The sequence below is a fragment of the Rattus rattus genome, chromosome 8 (assembly GCF_011064425.1).
Source record: "Rattus rattus isolate New Zealand chromosome 8, Rrattus_CSIRO_v1, whole genome shotgun sequence".
Lineage (NCBI taxonomy): Eukaryota > Metazoa > Chordata > Mammalia > Rodentia > Muridae > Rattus > Rattus rattus.
In genome coordinates, this window is record NC_046161.1 from 115,044,929 (window position 1) to 115,072,802 (window position 27,874).

Here is a 27,874-nt window from a genome sequence, read left to right on the forward strand (position 1 = left end):
ACTAGAGCTAGGCAGAACACTACATGACAATAAGGACAGACAAAGTGAAGCAAGTATATAACATATAGACTACAAATATGTACATTAGTTGGTCCACTGTTAAACTAGAAGCAGTTTTTAATATATTCCTAAATTCTTTGACGACTTCTGTTATCCTAAAGTCAGAAGCAACCACACTCAAATGAGTTAAGCTATGTAAAGTAAAATGCCACAACCTTTATTGAAGATCAGGTCAACACGGTATCCTATGTACGGGTGGCACATGGTACCAACTGCATTTGCAGATGAGAGTCCATTCCAGTTACGACTTTGTCACGGCCTTAGACAAATTCTGAACTAGTGTACAATTCAGCTGTGCCAGAGTGCCGATCTTAGCATGCTCAGATGTCGCATACTTGTTCTTGATAATCCTGCTTTGTAAGGCCATGGTTCACCATCACTATGCTCTTAGCCAGGTGCTGAATAGCAGGAAGCAGAGATTCTTCCGTGTAGGAGAGGTCGTGCTGCAGAGTTGGTATCCACTCACCGTTGTCAGGAATTTTCAGTGCTAAGCAAAAAAGCCCCAGCTGCAATTTGAGAAGCAGCAAAATGCACCGTGTCGTAGTGCAGCATACAGAGCTCCATGAGGTATTTGGCGTATGCTGCTCAGCATCAACCTCTCCAGTTTTAGATGCTCTATGGAGGAAGTGCAGAGGCAGAGGGCGACCCAGACTGAAGTTCAGGTCTCTCAGAATCTTCATCTCCATCAGTCTGATCTGGTGCTTAGTGTAAGTGTAGTTAGCCACAAAAGCAAAGTCACCTACTTCTAGAGGGTACATCTCCTCATATTTGCTTGCGATAAACATGGCAGCTACACCAACTAGGTGCAGCATCTTCTTGGGTACACAACTGTCCTGCATGAACTGATCCGTAATGGAGACAGTCATGTACACAGTCTCCTGCAGCGGCCTAAATTTCATCTGAACCTGTATCTGCATCTACATCACTCACTGCAAGAATTACATCAGAGAAAGCCCTGACACAGATATTCTTTTGCAGGCATGCATCCAGATGTTTCCATTGGGATCGGAGAGGGAGTATCAACCAAAATAGGTTCAGGAGAATGCTTCTCTTCTACAACAGGTTCAGGTTCAGGCTCATCAAGTTCCACCTCTGGTTCACACACAGGGACCTTCTCCACAGGTTTTGGTAAGACTTTAACTGTAACTGTTCCAGAACCTAACTGTTTTACTTCCTTTTTCAGAGGTATTCTTGCCTGTACCTGTTTGCTGACTTTATTACCAATGTCTACAAGAGCAGTTCTCGGTCTCAGCCCTGGTTTGAAGGCAGCAATTGCCACAGGCACTCGCTTGGCACCTGCCATACTGACATTGGCCTTATTTTCTGTGTTAATTTTCGTGTTTCTAGTGGGCCCGAGCACCATGGCTCCTCCTGAAGCAGAGGTTTGCCGATCAGAGAAGACACCCCAACCTCTGGCTGCCTACACATAAACACTAACAGCCATTCCTCCACAGCACACCGGGGGAAACATGCATTTCCATATCCATGTGTTTCTTGCTGTTTTTCTTCAGCAGCTTTTCTTCTTTTTGTTTTTGACCTATTGTGATTTGTTTGTTTTTGTTTTACCTTATTTTATTTTTATTATCATCACTTAGATGCTTATTTGTTTTGTAATGAAAGACAGAAAGAGTGTAGATACAGACAGGAGAGGAAGTAGAGAGCAACTGGGGAGAATTTGAGTAGGAGAAACTATAACCAGAATGTATTATATAAAAATATTTTCAATAAAAAAGTTAAATTTCAAACAATAGTGCTTCTGGTGATACCACCACAGTGGCCATCACCTCTCCCATTGTTGTATGTCTGCAAAGTGGGCATTCTCTGGACCTTTGTCACTGCAAAGTGGCCTTTTAGAAAGTATAAATGAAAATGTGCTTTGAAAATGTCCACTGGTCAGCAAAGTGGAGGTTGTGACTCAAAACTGTAGGTTATGCAGACTGAGGACTTTTTTCAGAGACTTCTATTTAGGTGAAACTGAGATTTTTTAAATCTTTATTAACTTGAGTATTTCTTATTTACATTTCGATTGTTATTCCCTTTCCCAGGTTCTGGGCCAACATCCCCCTAACCCTGCCCCCTCGCCTTCTATATGGTTGTTCCCCTCCCTATCCTCCCCCCATTATCACCCTCCCCCCAACAATCATGTTCACTAGGTGTTCAGTCTTGGCAGGACCAAGGGCTTCCCCTTCCACTGGTGCTCTTACTAGGCTATTCATTGCTACCTATGAGGTTGGAGAGCAGGGTCAGTCCATGTATAGTCTTTGGGTAGTAGCTTAGTCCCCGGAAGCTCTGGTTGCTTGGCATTGTTGTTCATATGGAGTCTCGAGCTCCCTCAAGCGCTTCCAGTCCTTTCTCTGATTCCTTCAACGGGGGTCCTGCTCTCAGTTCAGTGGTTTGCTGCTGGCATTCGACTATGTATTTGCTGTATTCTGGCTGTGTCTCTCAGGAGAGATCTACATCCGGTTCCTGTCAGCCTGCACTTCTTTGCTTCACCCATCTTGTCTAATTGGGTGACTGTATATGTATGGGCCACATGTGGAGCAGGCCCTGAATGGGTGTTCCTTCTGCCTCTGTTCTAAACTTTGCCTCTCTATACCCTGCCAAGGGTATTCTTGTTCCCCTTTTAAAGAAGGAGTGAAGCATTCGCATTTTGGTCATCTCTCTGGAGTTTCATGTGTTCTGTGCATCTAGGGTAATTCGAGCATTTGGGCTAATAGCTTATCAATGCTTATCAATGAGTGCATACCATGTGTGTTTTTCTGTGATTCGGTTACCTCACTCAGGATGATATTTTCCAGTTCCATCCATTTGCCTATGAATTTCATAAAGTCATTGTTTTTGATAGCTGAGTAATATTCCATTGTGTAGATGTACCACATTTTCTGTACCCATTCCTCTATTGAAGGGCATCTGGGTTCTTTCCAGCTTCTGGCTATTATAAATAAGGCTGCTATGAACATAGTGGAGCATGTGCCTTTGTTATATGTCGGGGCATCTTTTGGGTATATGGCAAAGAGAGGTATAGCTGGGTCCTCAGGTAGTTCAATGTCCAATTTTCTGAGGAACCTCCAGACTGATTTCCAGAATGGTTGTACCAGTCTGCAACCCCACCAACAATGGAGGAGTGTTCCTCTTTCTCCACATCCTCACCAGCATTTACTACCTGAGTTTTTGATCTTAGCCACTCTCACTGGTGTGAGGTGAAATCTCAGGGTTGTTTTGATTTGCATTTCCCTGATGACTAAAGATGTTGAACATTTCTTTAGGTGTTTCTCAGCCATTCGGCATTCCTCAGCTGTAAATTTTTTGTTTAGCTCTGAACCCCATTTTTTTTTACTTTTTTTATTAACTTGAGTATTTCTTATTTACATTTCGAGTGTTATTCCCTTTCCCAGTTTACAGGCCAACATTCCCCTAGCCCCTCCCCCTCCCCTTCTTTATGGGTGTTCCCCTCCCCATCCTCCCCCATTGCCGCCCTCCTCCCAACAATCATTTTCACTGGGGCTGAACCCCATTTTTATATATTTGGTTGTGAGCCTAGCCTTTAACGGCTGAGCCATCTCTCCAGCCCCTGAACCCCATTTTTAATAGGGTTATTTGTCTCCCTGTGGTCTAACTTCTTGAGTTCTTTGTATATGTTGGATATAAGCCCTCTACCTGTTGTAGGATTGGTAAAGATCTTTTCCCAATCTGTTGGTTGTCGTTTGTCCTAACAACAGTGCCCTTTGCCTTACAGAAGCTTTGGAGTTTTATGAGATCCCATTTGTCGATTCTTGATCTTAGAGCATAAGCCATTGGTGTTTTGTTCAGGAACTTTTCTCCAGTGCCCATGTGTTTGAGATTCGTCCCCTATTTTTTTTCTATTAGTTTGAGTGTATCTGGTTTGATATGGAGGTCCTTGATCCACTTGGACTTAAGCTTTGTACAGGGTGATAAGCATGGATCGATCTGAATTCTTCTACATACTGACCTCCAGTTGAACCAGCACCATTTGCTGAAAATGCTATCTTTTTTCCATTGGATGGTTTTGGCTCCTTTGTGAAAAATCAAGTGACCATAGGTGTGTGGGTTCATTTCTCAGTCTTCAATTCTATTCCACTGGTCTATCTGTCTCTGTACCAATACCATGCAGTTTGTTATCACTATTGCTCTGTAATACTGCTTGAGTTCAGGGATAGTGATTCCTCTGGAAGTCTTCTTATTGTTGAGGATAGTTTTAGCTATCCTGGGTTTTTTGTTATTCCCGATGAATTTGCAAATTGTTCTGTCTAACTCTCTGAAGAATTGGATTGGTATTTTGATGGGGACTGCATTGAATCTGTAGATTGCTTTTGGTAAAATGGCCATTTTTACTATATTAATCCTGCCAATCCATGAGAGTGGGAGATCTTTCCATCTTCTGAGGTCTTCTTCAATTTCTTTCTTCAGAGGCTTGAAGTTCTTATTGTACAGGTCTTTTATTCGCTTGGTTAAAGTCACACCGAGGTATTTTATATTATTTGGGACTATTATAAAGGGTGTCGTTTCCCTAATTTCTTTCTCGGCTTGTTTCTCTTTTGTGTAGAGGAAGGCTACTGATTTATTTGAGTTAATTTTATACCCAGCCACTTTACTGAAGTTGTTTATCAGCTGTAGTAGTTCTCTGGTGGAACTTTTGGGATCGCTTAAATATACTATCATATCGTCTGCAAATAGTGATATTTTGACTTCTTCACTCTCTTCTATACCTATTATCCTTAGGTTTGATCTTCTCACTGAGTCCTGGATTTCCTGTGTGTTTTGTACCAGTAGCCTTTTCCGTTTTACATTGTCTTTGACAGTTGTGTCGATGATTTCTATGGAATCTTCTGCTCCTGAGATTCTCTCTTCTATCTCTTGTATTCTGTTGGTGATGCTTCTATCTACGGCTCCTTGTCTCTTCCTTTGGTTTTCTATATCCAGGGTTGTTTCCCTGTGTTCTTTCTTCATTGCTTCTATTTCCATCTTTAATTCCTTCAACTGTTTGATTGTGTTTTCCTGGAATTCTTTGAGGGATTTTTGTGATTCCTCTCTATAGGCTTCTACTTGTTTATTTATGTTTTCCTGCATTTCTCTAAGGGAGTTCTTCATGTCTTTCTTGAAGTCCTCCAGCATCATGATCAAATATGATTTTAAATCTAGATCTTGCTTTTCTGGTGTGTTTGAATATTCCGTGTTTGCTTTGGTGGGAGAATTGGGCTCTGCTGATGCCATGTAGTCTTGGTTTCTGTTGCTTGGGTTCTGCTATTTCTGACAGTGGCTAGACCGTCCTATATGCCTGTGTGTCAGGAGTGCTGTAGACCTGTTTTCCTGTTTTCTTTCAGCCAGTTATGGGAACAGAGTGTTCTGCTTTCAGGCGTGTAGTCTTTCCTGTCTACTGGTCTTCAGCTGTTCCTGTGAGCCTGTGTCCTGAGTCGACCAGGCAGGTCACTTGGAGCAGAAAAATTGGCCTTACCTGTGGTCCTGCGGCTCAAGTTGCTCGCTGCTTTTGAGCTCTCCATGAGGGCGGCAACCAGGAGGGCCTGCGTCGACTTTTCTGGGAGGTCCCATGCACCGTGGTCCCAGATGGCATTAGGTGTTTTCCTCTGGAGTCAGAAATGTGGGCAGAGTGTAGTCTCTTCTGGCTTCCTAGGTGTGTCTGCCCCTCTGAAGGTTTAGCTCTCCCTCCCACGGGATTTGGATGCAGAGAACTGTTGATCTGGTTTAGCTCTCCCTCCCATGGGATTTGGATGCAGAGAACTGTTGATCCGGTCCCTTCAGGTCCAGGCAGTGTCTGGAGCGCGGGGGACCTGCAGCATACTGGCAAGCATACTGAGTGATTACTTAGTCACTCATCTTGAACCTGGTCCAAGAAAATCACCACTGTGAAGGTCCTTTGGTTATTTTTGGACCACTTTAAACTGAAGCCCAATTGACTTTGCTATCCAGACCTCCATTTGATACCTCTGGCCTTGAACAGGTTTGAGACTGCAGTGAAGACATTTTATCTGGTACCTATAGACTTTTCCTTTTACCTGTGTTCTCTACCTTGGTCTTCGGAATAACATCTCTGAACTCTGAAGCCTCTTCAATATTTTCTTTGCAATTCTGTAACTTGTATATTTGTATACTGTTGTATAAAGTGTTAATTTGTGATCTGAGAGCTAATATTAATTAAAATGGAATTAAAGTGCTAGGGTGAAAGCTCAGTTGGTAAATTGCTTACCTTGTAAACATGGGGACATGATTTTATTCCTCAAAACCCATATTTAAAAAGCTGGGTGTGTTGGCATGAATTTGTGATGCTAGTGCTGGAGAGGAGGAGACAGATCCCTGTGTATTAATGGTTAGCCATAGCTTTGTGAACTCTAGGTCAATGAGAGAACCTGTCTCAAAAATCAAGGACAAGGCTGGAAAGATAGCTCAGTGGTTTTTAGTCCTTAGAACCCACAATGTGTGGCTTATGACCACCTCTACATGTAGCTACAAAAAATGTCCATGGAATTCATATACACAAAATAAAAAAGAATTTTTAAAAAGGTGGATGATATCTGAGGGTGCTGAGGCTGTCTTCTAACCTTCACATGTTTGTATGCAATGTGCACCCACAAACACAGAGGTACACATATGAACCTATGAACATATTATTAAAATAAAAATTTGTTATTGATAATCACAGCTATTAAAGCAATATTGGGATTACTTGGCAAATTGCAGCCAACAAACTGATATAACTTGCAACTTTATTGTTTATTCAATAAATTTTGACAATATATGGAGAGATATAGGTATGTCCTTTTATTCCTGACATAAAATGCTCATGGCATACAGAATTAAACACAGAGAAAGGCAGACATATAACAGGACTGCAGGACATGCCCTAGAGTGGGTATAGCTGCTCAAGAGAGGAGAATAATCACATTTAAGTATCTTTTAAACAGACGTTTTTGAGACAGGGTTTGTTATATAGCTCAGGCAAGATTTAAACTCATGATATGTCTGGTCCTCCCAATTTCTGGGATTATAGGATCACAGGTGTGTTCCATACACTCAGTCCAGTTAGTAATTACTGTGAAAAATGTGGTATTATTAGTTTTTTAGTCTCCCTGGATTTGCTTGCATATATACATACACATGTTCAACCACATATGTACATATGCAGGCATGTGTGTGAGTATGAGTATGAGCCTGCCATTGCATGTATGTCAGAGGCAACCTCTAGTTTTGGTTCTTGACTTCTACCTTGCTTGAGGCAGTGTCTTTTTTTGGTGTTGTGCACTACTAGATACACCACGCTGACTGACTCAGGATCTTCCAGAGATTCTCTCTCTGCCTCCTGTCCTTCTTTAAGAGAACTGGTATTATAGATGTATACACCACAACCTCTGGGTTTGTGTGGGTTCCAGGGATTAGAACTCATGTCCTCATGGTTGTGTAGCAAGCATTTTACCCAGGGAGTCATTTCAGACATATTACTTTTTGAGACATGTTCTCACATAGCTCATGCTGATTTTGAACTCCTTATCTTCATGACTTTGCCTCCTCAGTGCTGGGATTATAGGCATGTAACACCATGTCATGTTTATGTGGCCCTAGGGATCAAAGTGAAGGCTTTGTGCATACTAGGCAAGTACTCTCAGTCCCACAAAATATCTTAACTATAGCTATATATAGGGTTTTGGGTAGCTTTTCGAGTTACATTGTTCAGGGATTATAAAAGATTAAGCAAAAATGTTTCACTATACTTATTCTTATCTAAGAAACTTTCTCCTTATAAATTTTTAAAAAATTATTATTATTGTGTGTTTACGTTATTTGTCTGTGTGGGTGTTGTGTGCACTGTCACAGCATGTGCAAGGACAACATCCAGGAGTTTGTCCTGTCCTTCAACCATGAGTTCTGAACTCCAACTCAGTTTTATGTAGCAAGTGCTTTTACGCACAGAACCATCTCACCGGCTCAGGAACTTTTCTTTAGTAAATAAAATCCTAAGATGGGTTTCTAAGGTACAGGTTTATAGGCTGATAAGATAAAAACATAGAAATAAAAAGGCCATCAAATAAATTCTCACTACATACAAATTACAAGGAACTCAGGGCACATTTGAGTTTTAACATATTGTTTGTGAGATTTTCATGACTCTTAGCCCATAGTCACCTCACACACTTATCATATGACTTCAAACTATGAGCCAAATGAACCCTTCCTTCTTTAAGTTTCTGTTTGAGGGTGGGTGTTCTGTCACAGTAAATGATAAAGTCACTATTTACCCAAGGGAATGGAGGGGCCAAACTACTCCAAGAGGGAAAGACAGCCAGTGTGTCACTCTAGCTAAGGTGTTGCTTGATGGGTTCCCCATTATGGAGATATAGAAGGGGATGGGGAGTATTCTGAGCAATGTTTTTAGGAAAGTAGTATCCAGATGCAGCACAAAGCAACTGTCTACCAGCTCTTTTTAGACAGGAAGCTCTTACTCTAGAAAGTGAGAATGGGAAGTGAAAAAACTAGAAATAAATATTGACCAATTTTTAGAGTACACAGAGCTGTAAAGACCAAATCTTTGTGCTACATAGAAACTTGACAGGAAAGAAAGCAAAATCGGTCTACGTTATGGCTTCTTAATGCCCTTGCTGACATTGCCTTCTCATTATGAAGAAATAAGAATTAATTTTTCTGGTTGGTATTTCTGAAGCTTTAATTATCAGAGTCATCTTTCTGGTTTTTGCTTCATCTTCACATATTCTATGACTTAAACATTATAACTAAATACATTTATTTTACATGATACTATGTGGCAGACATTCACATCAGCACTTTGTGTGTTCTGTCAGTTATTCTTCATGACAATCTCATCAGGCAAATGCCACTATCATCTATATTTCAAAGATTGGAATAATTAATGTCTGTAAAATTGAGCAAATTGTTGCAGTTACTTGTCAGATTAAAGATCTAAAAAAGTGAAATATTGCAGCAATGGAAGAAAATATTGGACAAATTAGACAAGATGGGCCCATGAAACCTTCAAACAATATTTAAAAAACAGAAGCAAAATATGGAGTTGATGAAATTTATTACACCAAAATTAAGGATTTCTATTCAGCATAGAGTAAGACAAGTGAAAATGTAGGTATTACAGGGAAAGAAGTCATTGTGAGGAATAAAGCACTACAAAACACAAGTCTATCTCTTTCCAGCATGATATAAAAATTAGTAAATGGAGTTATCAAACCCAGAAAAGTCTCCCAAGGTAAGCAGATGGCAGCCACTGAAAATGGGAGTACCAAGTAAACCAAGTTCCATAGTCGAGCATGATAAAATTATTCCAGAGTGCATTTCACACAGCACATATTGACCCTGCTGTTAATATAAGACAAAGCACTGAAAAGTATTACTCCAGATTAGATACATAGAACTTGCAGGATTAGAAAGGTGAGGTGGAGGTTAATGTAATATAATAAATATAATATAAAATATGTAGTGTACAATATTATATTATATTATATTATATTATATTATATTATATTATATTATATACTTAGAGGCCTGATTCTTTAGGGAGAAGACTACAAGCAGGGAAGGTAAATATTCTTCTCTATTTACTTGCCAGAAATCTTTGGTTTTAACAAATATAAATTCTTTCTAAAGACTTTCCTACTCAAATGGAACGCAGTGCCTCAATAGGTCTCAACTACTTTGATCTAGAGTTCCAGGTTTTTAAGAGTTCAAGTCCTGCAGTGTGGGTGTGGTAGAGAAGGCATCTGTGAACTGCCGTTGACTTTCAGGTTCAGAGTACACACAATTGTGTACTCAACTGGTTCCATAATCACTGGGAGTGGGGTTCACTTTGTTTGCCAATGCTATTGGGCACAAACCCTACCTCTTATTGGGTCTGAGCCCTTCTCCCCTGGAACCTACTGTCCCAGTCTCTGGAATGTCTCAATTTGTTCATACATACCCTTTCCGACAGGAAGAAGATCATGGCAAACATTCTATCTAAACTACCTGCAAGGTTCCTCTGTTTTACAAGAAAATGAATTCTCAGTTCGTATCTGTCTTAGAGAAGCACACTGTCTTTTCACTCTCTTCTTGGTCTTTGTTGGCATCCAGGAGTCTGAATTATAAGTCAGCAGAGACCTCAATTTCCCCTGTGGATGGAGACGTGGAACTGGACCTCTGTACTCGGTCTACCGAGCGGAAGGGCAGCCATTTTGGCAGGGATACAGCTGTACGCCTCCAAAACAGCTGCCGGAGGTACTTCCGGAACCGTTCACCCACAAAGACATAAATGACTGGGTTGACACAGCAGTGGGTGTAGGCAAGTGCCTCAGTTATCATCAAGGCCAGGTCCACCTGTTGGCTTCTCACACACCCGGGGGTGAATAGGACGTCTTCAAAAGCAGAAACAAAGGCAGCCAAATAATAGGGGGTCAAGAGGAGGAAGAAGAGAAGTGTAATAACAAAAATCAGACGCATGACTTTGGCCTTCTTCTTATTGGGTCTTCTGTGTAGAACATTGATGATCCTTGTATAGCAGATGATCATGGCCAACAGAGGCAAAATTAGCCCAAGGATGTTCATTGTGAGAGCCTGAAACCTCAAAAACTGTATCAGGCTCTTCTTGGGCAAAACTGCTCTGCAGGTTTGGTAAGTGAACTCCAACTGAGTTTTGAAAAAATACAGACAAGGAATAGAAACCAAGGTAGCTAGGACCCAGGTAATGATGCTGCTGATGATGCCAAAAGTGACAGTCCGGGCCCTCAGAGCAAACACAGCATGGACAACAGCTAGGTACCTATCAATCGTAAGCAGGGTGATGAAAAACATGTCACTATACAAGCCCAGGTAATAAAATCCAGCGAGAAACTTACACATGGCATTACCAAACACCCAGTCTCCTTTTACGATATAGTCAACCCAGAAAGGTAGTGTGAAGAGAAAGACCAGATCAGAGACAGCCAGGTTGAACAGGTAGATGCTGGTCATGTTTCGAAGCCTCTTGCGTTGTATGAGCACCAGAACCACCAGGACATTGCCTATCACACCAATGACAAACACCAGGGAGTACAGCGGAGTCAGCACTGTGATTCCAAATGCCCGCACATTTATGCTGAAACATACGAATCCAGAAAAGAAGTCATTCTTGGCAACTGTGTTGTAGGAGGGCTCGGTGACAGCTGGAGTCTCCATTGTAAACTCTTCTACAGGTCACAGACAATGACCTTTATATTTTCTTTGCTATTAAACACGTAGGCCTCTGGAAAACAAAGACAAGGAAATGCTTACATTTCTTCAACCAACTGAACTATTTACTAGTGCCTAGAGTTTACCAAACCTTGAAGTTGAAATGGTGAAAAGGAGTGCTCACATCCTTTCTACCCACATTAAACCAGTAATTTAATAGAGTCACAGAAAAAAAGTGTATAAATAATTTACTTGGTTACTTCACCTGTGTATAAGGAGAACACAAAAGGGGACTTCACAGCCCTCTGCAAACTAGAATCTTAAGTGATCTACCCCCTGCCCAAGGGCTTTAGACATTAAACTTAGTATTTAAAACCTCTTGAGAATATACTCTATTCTCATTTTATTGGTGATGTCTCAGAGGTGCAGAGTGTTGGGAACTGTGTGTGCTCCAGGACACAGGACAGTGAGAATGAGGTTTGCAACAAAACAGGATGCTCAAACCCAGCCCTGCAACTGTTGAACTTTCCAACCTCTAATCAGAGTGCTGGGTCTGCTCCAGGTGTCTCCACAAAGGTTCTAGAAAGAGGGACAGTCTTGGCAAAGAGTAATAAACCTAACGACCTCGTGGATTTCAACCAATAAATGTTCTTAGGTAGAGGGCAAATGGCCTTGTCACCACTTGAAAAGGTTTCCTTCCTTCTTTCTTTCCTTCCTTCCTTCCTTCCTTCCTTCCTTCCTTCCTTCCTCCCTCCCTTCCTTCCTTCTTTCCTTCCTTCCTTTCTTTCCTTTTATTATTGTTGCCTAAAAAAATGAGACTACCACTGTAATTTAATAGACAGGGCCATGAATGTTGTGCAATGAAGAAATCATCCCTTTTGACACAGCTGAGACAGTGAATTCCTAGTAGGATGATCCATTATTTTACAGGTTAAGACTCAGGGTACCAGGTTGGTCGTTTGGCTTAGACTGATCCCTATTATATGGCCTTTATATGGCAGAGGTAGATTTACAGTTAACTCAGCAGCCCTAGTGAACACTGTGAGATAGCTAGGAGAAAGACATGACCTGAGGACAGAAATGGAAAATGGGCTCATGGAGGAAGAGATACTTAATCCAACAGGTGACAGCACACAGGAGCTGGATGGAAACTAGGACTCTGCTGAAATAGGCTCTGAGTTGTTGTTGTTGTTGTTGTTGTTGCTGCTGCTGCTGCTGCTATTGTTATTTAAAATCATGATTCCCTTGAGATAAACAAAGGAACCAATAGATAGCTGGCCACTATAGGACTTCTTCCACATCATGTATGTTTGTCCACAAATTCTTTCCAGTTAGATTTATGAAGAATCCCTCAAAAAGAGAAATATGGACTTGGTTGTAACATACTAGATGTGTGACCTTAGATGAATCAATCTGTTTCTTTGAGCATAACCTCCTCATCTGGAATGGTGAGGATTAATGATTGCTTACCGTGCAAAGATGCTATGTGAAAAGTATCCCTCTACCCCCAGACAGTGACTATCAGGGACCCGGCTGTCATGCAGTGGTCCTGCTCTAACGCCTGCCATTAGCAGATGTTCTGACTGCAGTGTCTGTATTCCTTCTATCCTTACTGGTTTTCTTCACAGGTAACAGGAAGTGATTTTCTTGATTGTCAATGACAGTTCTTCCATGTGAATCCTGCTATGAAATCTCTAGAAAGCTTGTCTCACAGAATTAGAGTCAAGCAGTGGTTACAGAGTCTTGGAAGAGGAGAGTTTGGAAGAAGGGTGAACAGAGTTTGGAAGGAGAGAGGACAGTAAACAGGACAGGGCTGAAACTGGACAGTAGAACTCTTCTCATACTCAATAGCACAGCAAGGTGACTATGGTTGATAACTCATACTTGAATATTTTAAAACATCTAAGACAGATTTTTGAGGTATCCAGAGTTGACTTCCCATTTCTCTGGCTCTCATTACACACTGCACACATACTGAATTGTCCCCTGTATCCTTTAAATATGCAGAAGTGGCACGTGAGAAATAAAACCTTAAAAATGTGAAATGAAGTAAAAATTTCAGTATGTTGTTATTGACCAGAGTTTTAGTATTTGACCCAAATACTTCTCAGTTAATTATGCTGCACCTGCTCCATCAACCCTGAGATCACCCTGGGCTTCTACTGCTCTCCCTTCTGGGCTCTTTACAGATTACAAAGTCTGTTCTGGAGCAGTGGTCTTTGAACATTAAGACACATGGGAAAGGGGGAACTAGCCTGCTGAAGTGTCAAGAGGAGTCCCTTCATTTCCTATTGGCTCTGTTCCTGTGGTTCCTGCCCCATTCTTCCCTGTCAGCTCTCACTGGGGAAACTTGGGTGGCAGTCAGGAATGATTGAGGCAGAGATTCCTGCTTCCTGCTGCTGCTCATGCTAGAGATGAAGAGGGCAGACGTTCAGCTTGGTAATCAAGATTTCTAGATAGCTGACAGCTCTAGTGCAGAGTCAGCAAAAGTTGGGGAGCAGTGTCATGTGGAGCAAAATGTCCTCAGGAGCCCAGTTCTTGGGGCACTGTAGCCCAGGTGAAGCAGGTTGAGTTCAGCACTGTCAGGTGCCGTGTTCAACAGTTACCTGCCTACTGAGAGAATTCAGCTCTATCTGTTCTCCCTAAGTTGTCAGATTACAGCAGTTCCAGGGCACACTGCTGCTAAGGAGACATGACCTGGGCTGTGGTTGGAGGAGAAACTGAAGGCCCATTTTGTCATTGACCCTCACATGCCTGTGAATTGTTTCTTGTAGAAGTCTGCCCCAGGTGCCTTGCACAGTGGTCATGTAGATCCCTAGAGCCTGGACTCTCCTAGTGCCCAGTATCCTGCTCATTTACGAAGCGTCTGGAAGAGAGGATGAGAAGTCCCCAGGCCCAGGGTGAAGCCAGATGCTTATTGTGGCTCATAAGAGTCAGTTGTGTGCATCTGTTCCCTCTCCACACAACATGTGTTCAACTTGTAACTGAGCAACATAGAAATCAACAAACATTACCAACCATGGTTCTCCATTTTAGGGAGAGGCCAGCTTTGTGCACTTTTTAGCATTTCACTATCCATCCTTCCTGACTGAATAACCCAGACCTCTGATGCCTCCTATAGTGGAACTGAAAGAGCAAAACATACAGTCTGTGAAAACCTCTATCTCTTTAAAAATCTGATATAGCCTCCACGGACTTCTAAGGCATGCCTATATGTGGGTATGACAAATATGTACTTTCTCTGAGACTTTGCTTCAGAAATCCATGTACTCTTTATCCAGACAGGGTCAGAAGACCTTGACCCTTGGATTTTAGCTTGGGTAGTATTAATTTTTCGAACTCATATCAAGAACCATCCATGATATTTCACAAGGGTAGTATAGGCCCAATCTTCCATGTATGTGTGCACATGCTTACTCCTTAGTTTTACTATGGTGCGCGCACGCACACCACACACACACACACACACACACACACACACACACTGTATGTTAGATGGGAGAGAAACATGTAAACAGCAATGCCTACTTACGTAGGTAATTGTACAGCTCAGGCTGTGTTCTGTCCTAAGTTACTCTACTGGACTAGAAGCTAGACAAATCCTTGATATGCAATTAGGAAAGGAAAGGGCTTACAGATAGATAATAAATATGGCAAATTTGTAGTTTCTTCTTTACCCTGTTGATCTGAGACAAGGTCTAGCAAGGACTCCCTTCTGGCTCACTGATCCAGACTGATCATGAGCAGGGGGAGCAGGGGTACCTGAAGCTATAGGCCTCTCAGCCTCCCTGGTTTAAGTTGACAAATTCAACATGGGTGGGGATCCTAGGCCACCTAAAATGCTTATAACTCGCATCCCTCCATTGGCAAAAAAGATTTTTGGTCTCTAGTTCAATTTCCTACTTTGTGAGAGATCCTTTCTGTGTTATGCTATGTATGTGGTGCCTCATCTTACCTCTTTGAGAATGTTGAGTCAGCCCATTTAGGGTCTTTTTACATGGTGCCCTCAGGCTAGTTTAAGATTCTCTGAAGGTCCATTCTCACATGTCACTATCACTTCTTCTGTCTTCTAATAGCAGAGACGCTAGCAAAGCCAGCCACACCCAATAAAGAGTTACAGAGTTACCATGTAAAGGGCTGTACAAGAATGAGTTGTTTTAAGACCATTGTTTAACCAATGCTCATGCTTATTTTAGGGTCCCAGCTAAGGAATTCCTTAAACTCCCTTTATGCAACCATCCCCATGATTAGTTGGAGTGAGAATTTTTAGTATCCTTAAAAACACAGAAGTATTATGGGATTTTTTTTTAAATTCCAGGTGTGGGATATGGGGCTACTTCACAGCAGCTAACTTATTTGCCTTTTGCTCTAGCAGCAGTGTGATTTTGCCAGTTGAAGATAGCTTACATTTGGAATTCTGAAGTCTCTTCAGAGGGTATATCAATGCCCTCTGAAGTGGCAGTTATTGCTCTCCCTCTGCTGCTGCCACTGCCACCCCTACCCCTGTTGCTGGTTTTTGCTGTTTCTTAGATTGATGCTTGGAGATATCCTAAAGATGAAGATCAAATTTGCCCCAAAGAACTTGACATGCCAATCAGCAGGAAGTAGTCTAACGATATGGTTTTTCCGTTTCCTCTCTAACCTCTTTTCTCTTTAACCCATTGATGTGGGGGCTGTTGAAAGGAATAGGAGTGGTATATGGAGATAGGAAGAAGAACACAAGAATGTAGCCAAAAGTCCAGCTACAATTAGCTCCTGGATCTTTCTATTTCCAATATCTGCAGCATTTCATAATCTCTGTTCTAAGATTCCTAGCCCTTGACCACCACTCCCTTCACCATCCATATATTGTAGTACCCTGATGCCAAAATCCTTTGGCCCCAGTGGGACCTGAATGCCACTGATGTTCAATATTTCTACAAACTTTCTTCTTCCATATGTCTTTCTAATCCATCATCCTCAAAACAATGAGCGGATACAATAAAACTCATGAGCAGACAATAAAACCCATGAGCAGACAGTAAAGCACGTGAGCAGACAATAAACTCATCTCCTACATTCTCGACTGCTTTACCTTTTTATGATCTTGTCATGTTCAATGAGCAAAGTCCATCTCCCTGCACCAATGAAGTTGAATATGACTGGGGAAAAGCATACAACCATATATGGACTGGTGTCACTCTCAGGATGAGCCATATTTAATGGGTGCATTTAAAAGCTACATTTAATATCTATCAGCTACATTTATGTCTACAGGTCATTATTTAGAATTTCTGTTTTTTCCTTAATTCAGTATCAACTCTGACAATCTTGCTTCCTATTTCACTGAGAAAATAGGATCTAAACTTCCAGTTTCTTTGCTACTGGTTCCTCTTTACTGTATCATTCAACTCTTTTTTTTTTCTTCTTTATTAACTTGAGCATTTCTTATTTACATTTCGATTGTTATTCCCTTTCCTGGTTTCCAGGCCAACATCCCCCCCCCTAACCCTCCCCTCCCTTCTGTATGGGTGTTCCTCCCATCCTCCCCCATTACCGCCCTCCCCCCAACCATCATGTTCACTGGGTGTTCAGTCTTAGCAGGACCAAGTGCTTCCCCTTCCCCTGGTGCTCTTACTAGGCTATTCATTGCTACCTATGAGGTTGGAGCCCAGGGTCAGTCCATGTATAGTCTTTGGGTAGTGGCTTAGTCCCTGGAAGCTCTGGTCAACTCTTATCTTCAGTTTTGTTTCATAGATTAATCCTATATATTCCAGTCTAATTCCTGCTCATTTCATGTCTCACCCATTCATGACCACAGCGTAATAGGTTTTTTTTTTTGTCTTTATTAGTTTTTATAGTGCCCTAATGGGTTGTTCTTACTAGCACACACACATATATTCTTACTTCTGTTTTAAGCAAGCAAGCAAACATCAAAAAAAGAAATGCTCTCTTGATGCTGCTTCCATCTGCATTTCCCCACTCTTCTTTACAATAGTTACTTGAAAGAGTTGTCCTTATTTTTGTTCACTTCCCTTGTCTCTGTTCTTTCTGGAGCTGAATTTCTGTTAGTAGTTCCTGTTTAATGTCTTATCTTGAAGCCTTGTGCGCCCCAGGCATAGTCCTCGAGCCTGTGCTCACTTCCTTCATTTCTAAGGATATGCTGTCTTCTCAGTAAGGTAGTCTTTAAATGTCTTTTGTAAAATAGAATTTGTGGCCCCTTGCTTTACTTATTACTACCTAGCATACACAAATATAACTTAATTACTTGTTTACTGTTCTCCAATGAACATGAGTTGTGAGAGGCTGGAATGGTCTCCTACTTATAACTGTAGCTCACACGATTATTCTGTCAAGAGGCACATTTAAATGATTAAAAATCCCAAGTTAGAAGGGGTTGGGGATTTAGCTCAGTGGTAGAGCGCTTGCCTAGGAAGCGCAAGGCCCTGGGTTAGGTCCCCAGCTCGAAAAAAGAACCAAAAAAAAAAAAAAAAAAAAAAAAAAAAAGAATTATGAAAAAAAAAAAAAAAATCCCAAGTTAGAGGTTTGGCTGTAAGCAGCTATGCTGCTCCAGCTGAGACTCAGATTCCCTCTATAGTCGTTCCACCTTGCCGTATTCAGATAAGTTTCACTTGGGGCAGCCATATGACTTTTTCTCTCATTCACTGGCAGACATGAGGAAGCCTGAACAGTCACTGTGAGCAAATAATCACTGGAAGGAAATTCCCTAGGTGAGTGTAAGTATAGGTGTATAAACCCATAGGATTAATCCACTGGAGTAGCAATTCTTAACCTGTGGATTGCAACTCCTTTGGAAGTCAAATGACCACTTACACAGAGGTTGCATATCAGATACCTTGCATATCAGATATTTCAATCACAATTCGTAACAGTAGCAAACTTACAGTTATGAAGTAGCAATGAAAATAATTTTATGGTTGGGGGTCACCACAACATGAAGAATGGTAATAAAGGATTGAAGCATTAGGAAGGTTGAGAACCCCTACACTAGAGAATTTTAAAAACTAACAAGACAGGAAAAAAGTTAGGTAGTGGTCTTGAATGGGTGAAATAGGCTAGGATCATGCACAGAATGGAAGAGAAGGAATTAGATTGAAATAAAAGGCTGAGGAAGAAACCATAATTTGCTGTATTTATTATCTATCTGTGAGCCCTTTCCTTAACCATTTGCCTGTCTAGCCTCTAATCTCTCAGAGTAACTTTGGGCAGGGCACAGACTGAGCTCTACAATTACCTACCTAACAAAGAAAATGGATGAATAGTCATTGCTCACTACAGGTTTCTCTACTATAATAGACACCCATCCACTGTACACATATGGATGCTATTTTTTATCTGCCCTGGCTGTTTCCACTGCAGAGTAGTGTTGAGTCTAGGACCAGTTCCTCCTTTCAAGTCTCCAGCCACAACAAGATGCACAAAGCAGACACAGGGGGGCAGAATCAGAGAGCTTATGAATATAGGAAGAGCACAGTACTGGCTCTCAGCTTCCTTTTTTTCCTGCATTGTGTGATGGCTCCTACTGACAAAGGGCACAGAAGAGAATCATGAAACAGCAACGGTTTGAGCTTCAGGCTACTTATCAGAACAGCAATACATTGTAGTCTGAGCCTAGTAAGCAGCAGGCAGGAAAGAAGAGAAATGATAAAATAGTCTTTTGTAGTACCCCAAGCTCAAGCTTCAGAGCCTAGTGTACGTACCTGAAAACTATCTGTGATATACCTGGATCCTGATGTAGCTGGTGTCTGCTTCCCTTTACTCCAAGTATGTCATGTCTCTGAAGTGCGTGTGTCCTCCATCGAGACCTGGGCAGTATGAATCAGACAAAGTCAGGAACTAGCGTTTATCCAGGTGATGTTGTAATTCTACAGTGTCATTGTCACCTGGGGGTTAGCTGGACATATGGGCTTCTGGGTCCAACCCCTCTCAGGGGGAGGAGCTGTCTTAATAGACTCATCAAGGGCTTCGTATTTATGCTAGACATTGAGAATCTTCATCAGACTTCTGCTGTTCATTGATGGCAAAACCAGAGCGTCAATCAGAAACACGGATTGTCCTATAGACTACTGAATGGAAGTTTGCCCTTTCACCTGATTCCCTGAGGACCTGTTTACACACTGCTGTGTGAATGTATCCTGGTCTAGGGAGATATAAGTCTGCCACAGTTCAAGAGACACCTAGGAGAGATGGCTGGAGTCAAAAAGCACATTGTGAAGATGCATTTGCTCAGGGTCTAATAAGACACATTGGGGTCAGTCAGATGATCTGGGGGTAGGAGATGGCCATGGACTCTGAATAGGTATCAGGTATAGCCAGGTATGCGTTTTTATTAATAATTTATTATTGCTACTTCTGGGGCCTATTCTGAGGCTTACTGGGAGCCACTAGAGTCCCATAGTCAGTTCTGACTGCTGAGTGAGGCGCGCGTGTGTGTGTGTGTGTGTGCGCATGTACATATGCATACATATGCATGTTCTTGCCATGCAAGGAATGGCGTGTCTCCCCTTTGCTGGTGAAAGTGGAAATAAAGTTTCATGCCTTGGGGATGTTTGATTATATCTATGATGCAGTAGGTATATATTTTGTTACAAAAATTATATTTATAGGAATTTATCTTTTTTGTTTGTTTTTCAAGACAGGGTTTCTCTATGTAACAGCCCTGGCTGTCCTGTAAGTTACTCAGTAGATCAGGCTAGACTTAAACTCTCAGAGATCTGTGCTTGTGCTGAAATTAAAGACTTGCGCTCCCACCACCTAGCTTCTAGGGACTTAGCTTACAAATTACAGGTTATAAGGAAAGGATGTTTGCTGGCAGTGTGTAAGTGTTGGCTAATTTTACTTGAAACACTATACAACCTTATATCCAGACTCAAAATAGAATAAAAGACTAGAAGAATGCTCAAGTGCAATGGGATTCTTCAGTGGGTTTCTGTGCATGTTCCCTCCTGGAGTATTTCCGGTATCTCTGAAAGAAAATTCAGTACACTGCTAATACTTATGGTCTTTGATGAGTAGAATCTGGTACCTGGAAAAGAGAGAGATAAAGACATTCATTTTGTACTATTTGACTCTGGAACCAAGTTAACTATTATCTAAATACATTTTAAAAAAATATGTTTAAAGGATCCTTGAGAAGTCTCAGAACCAAAGCAAGGGATCCCAATTATCTTCCTATTCCAATTATATATCTATATAAAGTTGGGCTTTCTTCATAAACTTCAGACAAATCAACATCATAAGAGATCTACTAGAGAAGCAGCAGTGAGAAGTCAGCTGACTTCTACTCTGCCAGGCAGTATAGAGTTTGCAAAAATGGAGAGCAATGCCATTCTGTTCACTAAAAGTCTTTCATTTTGTAAAATATAATTATTGTCACTTTTGTTAGCAAGTAAGTTTTTATATTTTTAAGAGAATTAATATTTTTTCTGATCCTCATTTTCCTCATCTATGACTGTTAATAAAATAACCCACTGGCTGGAGATATGCTCAGCAGTTAAGAGCACCTGTTGTTCTTGCAGAGGACCCTGGATTAATTCCCAGCACCCATATGGTACGTAGCTCACAACTGCCTGTAACTTTAGTTTCAGGGTTCCATGCTCTCTTCTAGCTTCTGTGAACTGTTGCATGCATGTGGTCCTCACAAACTCATGCAGTCTCATAATACACACAAAAATAAATTAATGAATTAAAGAAAATAGCTTATATAAAGCACTTAGGATGCAGTTTAAATAAAACCCAAACCATCTAAATCTTGAGGTACCCTTGTCAGCCTTTGGTGGTATTAAGTTGACAACTTGATATTGGCCAAAAAGTGCATCAGGGTGACTGGAAGTAAATAAATGGGTTTGAGGAAATGACTTGGTGTGTAAGAGCACCTGGATGATTCTCTGCAGCAGGAGGATTTCTGGCTGTTAACCTTGCTTCAGGTTAAATGAGAAAACCAGACTCAAACAAATAGGCAGAGAGTGAAAGAACAGGAAACTCACATCGTCATCTGACCTCTGCACACAAGTGCCTGTGCATGTACGTGCGCACACACACACACACCATTATCTCTTGGTCTCTCAATTCTTTCTTTTTTGACCCTCCTAGAGAAAGCCAGTCTTAAACTGTTTTCAGTACACTTCTACAGGATTCCTACAGGCACTGCCTATGCCTGCAACTAACTCAGAGTTCTTAGAGATGCTAGCCATATGACTGTGAGCAGCTTTTAAAAACCACTTTCTTGATCCTCAGTTTATTTCTGTGATCCTTAGAGTTGTTGGGGGAAATTAAATGTGGTTTAATACATATGCCTTGCACTTAAAAGGTGTTCAGTGAATGGGAGCTATGCATGTATTTGTTTCCTCGCCCAAAGCCTCAGTCAAACCTGTATCTATTAAGTGCCTTCTATGTGTAAGCAGCCAAGAAATCCCCATGCTGAAAAGAGGAAGGAGAGAGTATCTCAAGGAAGTGCTCTAGAAATTTCTCCTCTTGGTTCAGTTCAAGTTAACACTTTGTGGTGCTTCATGCCAAGTTTTAACTCTTGATTCTACACTGATCCTTGTACTAGCTAATATGCCATATTTGTTACGTTAGGTCATCTGCATTATGTCTTTCCAAAATATATCGCAAACTCCTTTCTATCTGTTCCCATTTCTAATCCTTTATCATGTGTTTTCTATAATTCCCAGCATGGAGCTGAATGTGTGTATGAAAGAGAGAGAGAGAGAGGAAAAGTGTGAAGTGGAGACAGAGGAAGAAGTAGAGGTAGAGGGAGGGGTAGAGGGAGAGGGAGAGGGCAAGGAAGAGGGAGAGGGGAAGGAAGAGGGAGAGGGAGGGAGAAAGGGAGAGGGGAAGGTAGAGGAAACAGTAGAAGGAGGAGGGAAGGAATTGAGGTAGAAGTCAAGAAGGGATGGTGCTTACTAGCTTATTCCCCATGACTTACTTCGCCTGTTTTCTTACACGATAATCTGCCTAGAGGTAGCATTGTGCACAGTGAGTTGGGCCCTGCCCATCCCTCATTAAGACAATACTCCACAGACTTGCCTTCAAGTCAACCTTTTAGAAGCATTGGGATTTTTTTACATTAAGATTCTCTCTTCTCAGGTATGTCTAGGTTGTGTTAACAAAATTAACCAGCACAAAACCATTCTTCTGAGAAAGAAAGAATACATTAGACCTTTTATACACTTGCCTGTTTAGCCAGGGCAATGTGCTGAGCCTGAGGCACAGGCAGATGGGGAGTGACTTGAGTAGGGTTCAAACCCTTAACTCTAGAGGTATTTTCAAATAGAATCATATTCTGTGACTTTTTATGTGAGCAAACAGCTGATACCCAGATTGGGCACTGAAGACCGACCAAATAAATTATTCTGTTTACCATCCTACTCTCAAGAACCAGTGAGTTTACTGGTTTACTGACTTAGAGGAGCATGGATGGCTCAAAGGAAGTCACATATCAAAATCCTCTCTTAGCATGGGTGATGACTCACAAAACTCTATTCCTAGAGTTTTCTTTACAATTAGCCAATAGGTTGGTCAGTTAGACAATATTTTCTTCCCAGAAATTGTTACCTTGCACATAAGCCTGAGGAGGGTCCTGTGAAGCTTTTAACTTTCAAGAGCTTCCTGAGATTGTAAGTTTTATTTACTCTCTGAGTTTATGAACCTCTCTCAAGGAAAGAGAGTTTCAATTTGGAGGAAAATGCTAAACAGCAGATCAGGACCAGGTTTGGTGGGAGGAGCAGTGCCAAGGACTGGTGTGTCTGTGGCCAGAAATAGGTCAGAGATACCTTTTCTCATAAAAGATTTATAAAGAAAATAGATTAAAGCTTCTACAAGACATTAAGGAAATCTTCAAATAACTGTAAAGTGTTTTAATAAGTAAGAGTCTTGATTAGGTTCTACATAAAATTGTGTATTCAAATAACAAACATGTATATGAATAGTACTCAATACCATTAGTCATTCAAGAAATACAAAATTGAGAAAGTAGTGCATACCCAGGAGAAAGGCTAGTGTGAAAAACTAATAATAAAACCACACAAAAGTAAGCCCTTATAGTAGACAATATCAAGTGTTGATAAATTTGTGGAGCAACCAGATTTTATACATTGTTGGTACATGTATAAATTGATAGAACTACTTAGAAAATTGCAAAGCTACATACATGCTTTTTTCACAATCAGGCAAATCTACTCAAGGTAAACAGATGAATAAAAATCCAATATAGATTCAAGAATATTTTTAATAAATTTATTTACAAAGTCTTGAAGTAGAAATCTCAAATTCCTATTGCTGTGGCTTGGATATGATTCAGATATGCCGCTTTCCCATGGTTCTACTTGCTGAAATGTAATCTTTATTGTGAGGTATTAGTAGGATGGTAACAGAATGGGTGTAATATTTAGAAGTGATGTCATTGGGTGGTGATTAAGAGTAGTTTAAAAAAAATCAAGAAGACCTAATAATTGAACAGTGACTTAGTAAGAGGCAGAGAGTACAGAAAAGACATAGCTTCAAAAGCACTCTCAACTGTGAAACCAAAACAGGAGCCACATTGTTGTTTAGGAGCCATGGTGTTATATGTCACCATTGTGTTTCCACACCTTACAAGAATAAGTTTCTGTTTCCTCAACCTACTGTACTGAAAACCGTGTTTTTCAACCTGTATTGAACTTGTAACCCCGCGATGTATGCCCACCCCGTGGCCTTGCTAAACTCCTAAACACCCATGATGACGCCCCTTCCACAGGATGGATTCTTGCTGGTATCTAATTCACAAGCAGTCTTGAGCCCTGCCCCCCACGTGTCTGTCCAGGAGCTAATAACCAGTTATCTCAACAGCTGTTTTGTATTAACCCTAACCCTTCCCCATAAAATGGACCTCAAAACACAGTGAGGGATGCTTCCTGAAATGCTGATTTAGGGAGAGGCAGTTGTCTGGCCAGTCTAAATAAAGCTTGTTCAATCAGATCATCCCTCAGGTCTAACATATGTGAGGCCTTGGACCATCTTTGCACTCTCTGAGCAAGAAAAGACATTAATAATAAATAGATTGTGCTATATTTTTATGAAGGATTACCATGCAGGAAAAATAAAATACTACCAATCCATGCGTCTTATGAGCTCCTTTTTATTAGTCAAACATTATCTGTGGTGATGAGTTCTATGTGTATTGATGGAAAAGAAGCACTAAGGGACGTTCTGAGTTTCTGGCAATGTTCTGACTGGTGGTAATACAGGTGTAAGCATATGGAAAATTTTAAGCTTAGTAAAGTGCATTTTAGGAATGTTACATTTTAGTGTAAAAATCTTAGGGCTGGGAAGATGGTTCATTTGGCAACATACTTGTCAGGCAAGCATAAATACCTCAATTCAGATTCCCACCACCCACATAAAGTTTGGGGGGCACAGCAACATGTGTCTGAAATTCAAGTGTTGGGAAGGTTGAGACACAAGAGTCCTTGGAGCTCACTGGCCAGTTAGCCTAGCTGAATTGGTGAGCTCCAGGTTCATTTAAAAATGCTGTGTCAAAAACCAAACCATAACAAAAAGCAAACAACATCAAAACAACAAATAACAAACAGGTAGGGAGCTACCAAGGAAGAAGATATCTGATATTAACTTACCTCTGGCTGTCAAGTGCCTTCTACCTACAATACAACCACACACACACACACACACACACACACACACACACACACACACACACACACACACACACACACAGTGTCCTAGTTTTCATTCTGTTGCTGTGATAAAATCATGACCCAAAGCAACTTAGGAAAGGAAAAGGTTTATTTTAGCTTATACTTCCAGGTAACAATCTATCATTGAAAAAAGTTAGAGCAAAGAACTAAGGCAAATGTTTGAAGTAGAAATAATGGAGAAACAGTGCTTATCAGCTCAATTAGTAGTTCATGCTCAGCCTGACTTCTTATACAACCTGGGAGCACCTGCTCAGTGATGGCATAGCCCACGGTGTGCTCCCTCCATCTCCATCAACCAACAATCACACTGACCTTCGTGATTTTAGATTCCTCCACCCCTACTTTCTCTTCCTTTCTTCTCTACCCCCTTTCTCTACTTTTTACTTTCTCTCTCTCAAACTCTTCCCCTCTTTCTATAACTCTTAGTATTCTAGAGGTTTATTTAAATCTTTTTAAAAACCAGCTGTTAGTTTCACTGATTTCCTGTAATCACTTTGTTTTCAGTTGGTTGAATTTTTCTTTTCTTTTCATTTTCCCTTCTTTTTTGGTCTTCTTTTCCTCATTGTTTACTGGAACTTTATTAAAGACCCTATTGCTGAAGATACCATACACATTGGTTATGGGAATGGAGAAATCAAACTGGTACTGATCAGGAAACTTCCTCCCTGATGCAAAGCTTTTATACTACTAGAAGGTATCATGACTGCTGCTGAGTGGGGAAGAAACTCAGTAGCTGTCTTATCCAGCTGTGAACTTTGTGAAGTACAACGATGACCAGCATGGCGAGATATGCCCATCGGTCCAAGAGTGGCATGTATACTATAGGAATAACCTGATTGGATTTAAGAGCTGCTCCACAGAAAGGACACATTTCTGGTACTGTAAATCTGGCCCAAATTCCAAGGTTGGAGACCACACAAGCCCCAGAGGTGAACCTACTATTATTATTCAGCTAAAAGGATATAATTAAACTGCCTTCTCAATTTGCACATTGATTAGTGCATATCTCAGACATCATCAGAAAAATATGTTTTGGTATAGTGGATGGTGGTTAACATGGAAACTCACAACTGGTCAAAGTTGAGAAAATGTAGATCACACTTCCTTCACAAGGAGAAGGAACCACTGAAGGGAAGTGGAAAGACTGAAGAGTCAGACGTTGGGGAAAGCTGGGGCAAAACTGTATCCTCTAAACATAGCAGGACCACTGCATTCATGGACTCATATCAGCCACGGTTATATGCAAATAACTTGCACAAGATTAAGCGGTCAACACGATATCATGGAGAGAGTAGAGGTTCATGAGTCCCCACCCCTAACTGAACAGCTATGGACAGGTAGTGGCTTTTGTGGGTGAGATAGTCAGTTTTCTTTAATTATATGACTTTGGCAGGTGACCTCCTTCCACTGTTTGGCAGTACCTGGGTGACACAAATTAGAGTCAATGGATAATTTTAAAAGTTTACTTTTATTTTCATATTTTTTTGCTCTTTCTGTTGATTTCGAGTTGATTTTCTTTGCTTTTCTTAGTCTTTTTTTTAAAACAGCCTGAGCTGTTCTTTTTAACATAAGCATTTAATACTTCTGCATACTTTCCTGTGTTTTCACATCTTCAAAACTGTTAATTTTATGTTAATTGAATCCTGTGTATTTAAAATTATTTTACTTTACGTTTTGCCTATATGTATTACTGCATACCATATGCATGTATGTCTGGCCAGAAGAGAAAGTCAGATCCTGTGGAATAGAAGTTTCAGGCATTTTCTATGAGCTGCTCCTATTCAAGTGCTAGGAATTGAACCTAGACCCTGTGGGAGAGCAGTGAGTACTTTTAACCACTGAGCCATCTCTCTAGTTCATAGTTTTATGTATTTTCCTTTGATGTTTTCTTTTTTGTTTGTTTGGTTGGTTGGTTGGGTTTTTTTTCAAGACAGGGTTCTGTGTACCAATCTTTCCTTTTTAACCCTTAGATTACTTAGAAAAATTATTTTGAAATTTCCAGAACATTTTTTCCATTTTTCTTTCATTGAAATAGATTTTTTTCATGCAGCATATTCTGAGTATGGTTTCTCCTCCACCAGTGCCTCTACCAGTTCCCATTTCCTCTTCTATCCAAATTCACCCCCTTTCTGTCTTCAGTTAGAAAAAAAACAGGCATCTAAAGAATACTAATAAAAAATATAAAACAAAAACAAACATATTGGAATAGGACAAAACAATTGGAAGCCAAAGATAAAGCACAAGTTATACAAGTTATAGAAGAAAAGAGAAACCCATTTATTATCTTTCTGTTATTAAATTTTGCTTGACTCAATTTTTCATAAGAATACATTCTATATGATTTAATTTTAACATGGGTGTAGTTTATTTTGGTGAATACCATGAAAAAAAAAAACCCTACTGACTGTGAAGTCATATATGATTTGATTTATATATGGAGACCATTTGCTGCTTAACATATCCAGGGAAGAATTTTCATGACTAAACTCTAAACAACAGGGAAGTGGCATACAGCAGAACTTCCTGAAAATCTCTTGCTAACATTTCTATCATTGATAACCAACTGTCTTTCTTGCTGCCCAGTATCTGAGTCTATTTCTTCTTACAGTCCCCATAGTCTTTTAAGTGTCCCTGCTAATTTCTTCTTTCCTGGTTCTTATATCACATTCATACCCTCCCAACCTCCTTCATTCCTTTTCATTCATATAAAATTTCCCTCTGAACTAAGCCACTACCCAAAGACTATACATGGACTAACCCTGGCCCAACCTCATAGGTAGCAATGAATAGCCTAGTAAGAGCACCAGTGGAAGGGGAAGCCTTTGTTCCTGCCAAGGTTGGATCCCCAGAGGAGGAGATTGTTGGGGGTGTGGTAAGGGGGAGGTTGATGGGGAGGGGAACACCCATACAGAAGGGGAGGGGGAGGGGGAGAGGTTAGGAGG

General features: G+C 40.8%; 1 protein-coding gene and 1 pseudogene across 1 annotated transcript; both read right to left on the reverse strand.

Moving 5' to 3' along the window:
- Positions 1 to 301: 301 nt before the first annotated feature.
- LOC116908137 lies at positions 302 to 1,423 on the reverse strand (annotated as a pseudogene).
- An 8,750-nt stretch (positions 1,424 to 10,173) lies between these two features.
- Positions 10,174 to 11,292, reverse strand: LOC116908039 (C-C chemokine receptor 1-like protein 1). Its single transcript, XM_032911313.1, has one exon. It carries the CDS (start codon positions 11,242 to 11,244, stop codon positions 10,174 to 10,176), a length of 1,071 nt encoding a protein of 356 aa, XP_032767204.1. The 5' UTR covers positions 11,245 to 11,292.
- Between the last annotated feature and the right edge of the window lie 16,582 nt (positions 11,293 to 27,874).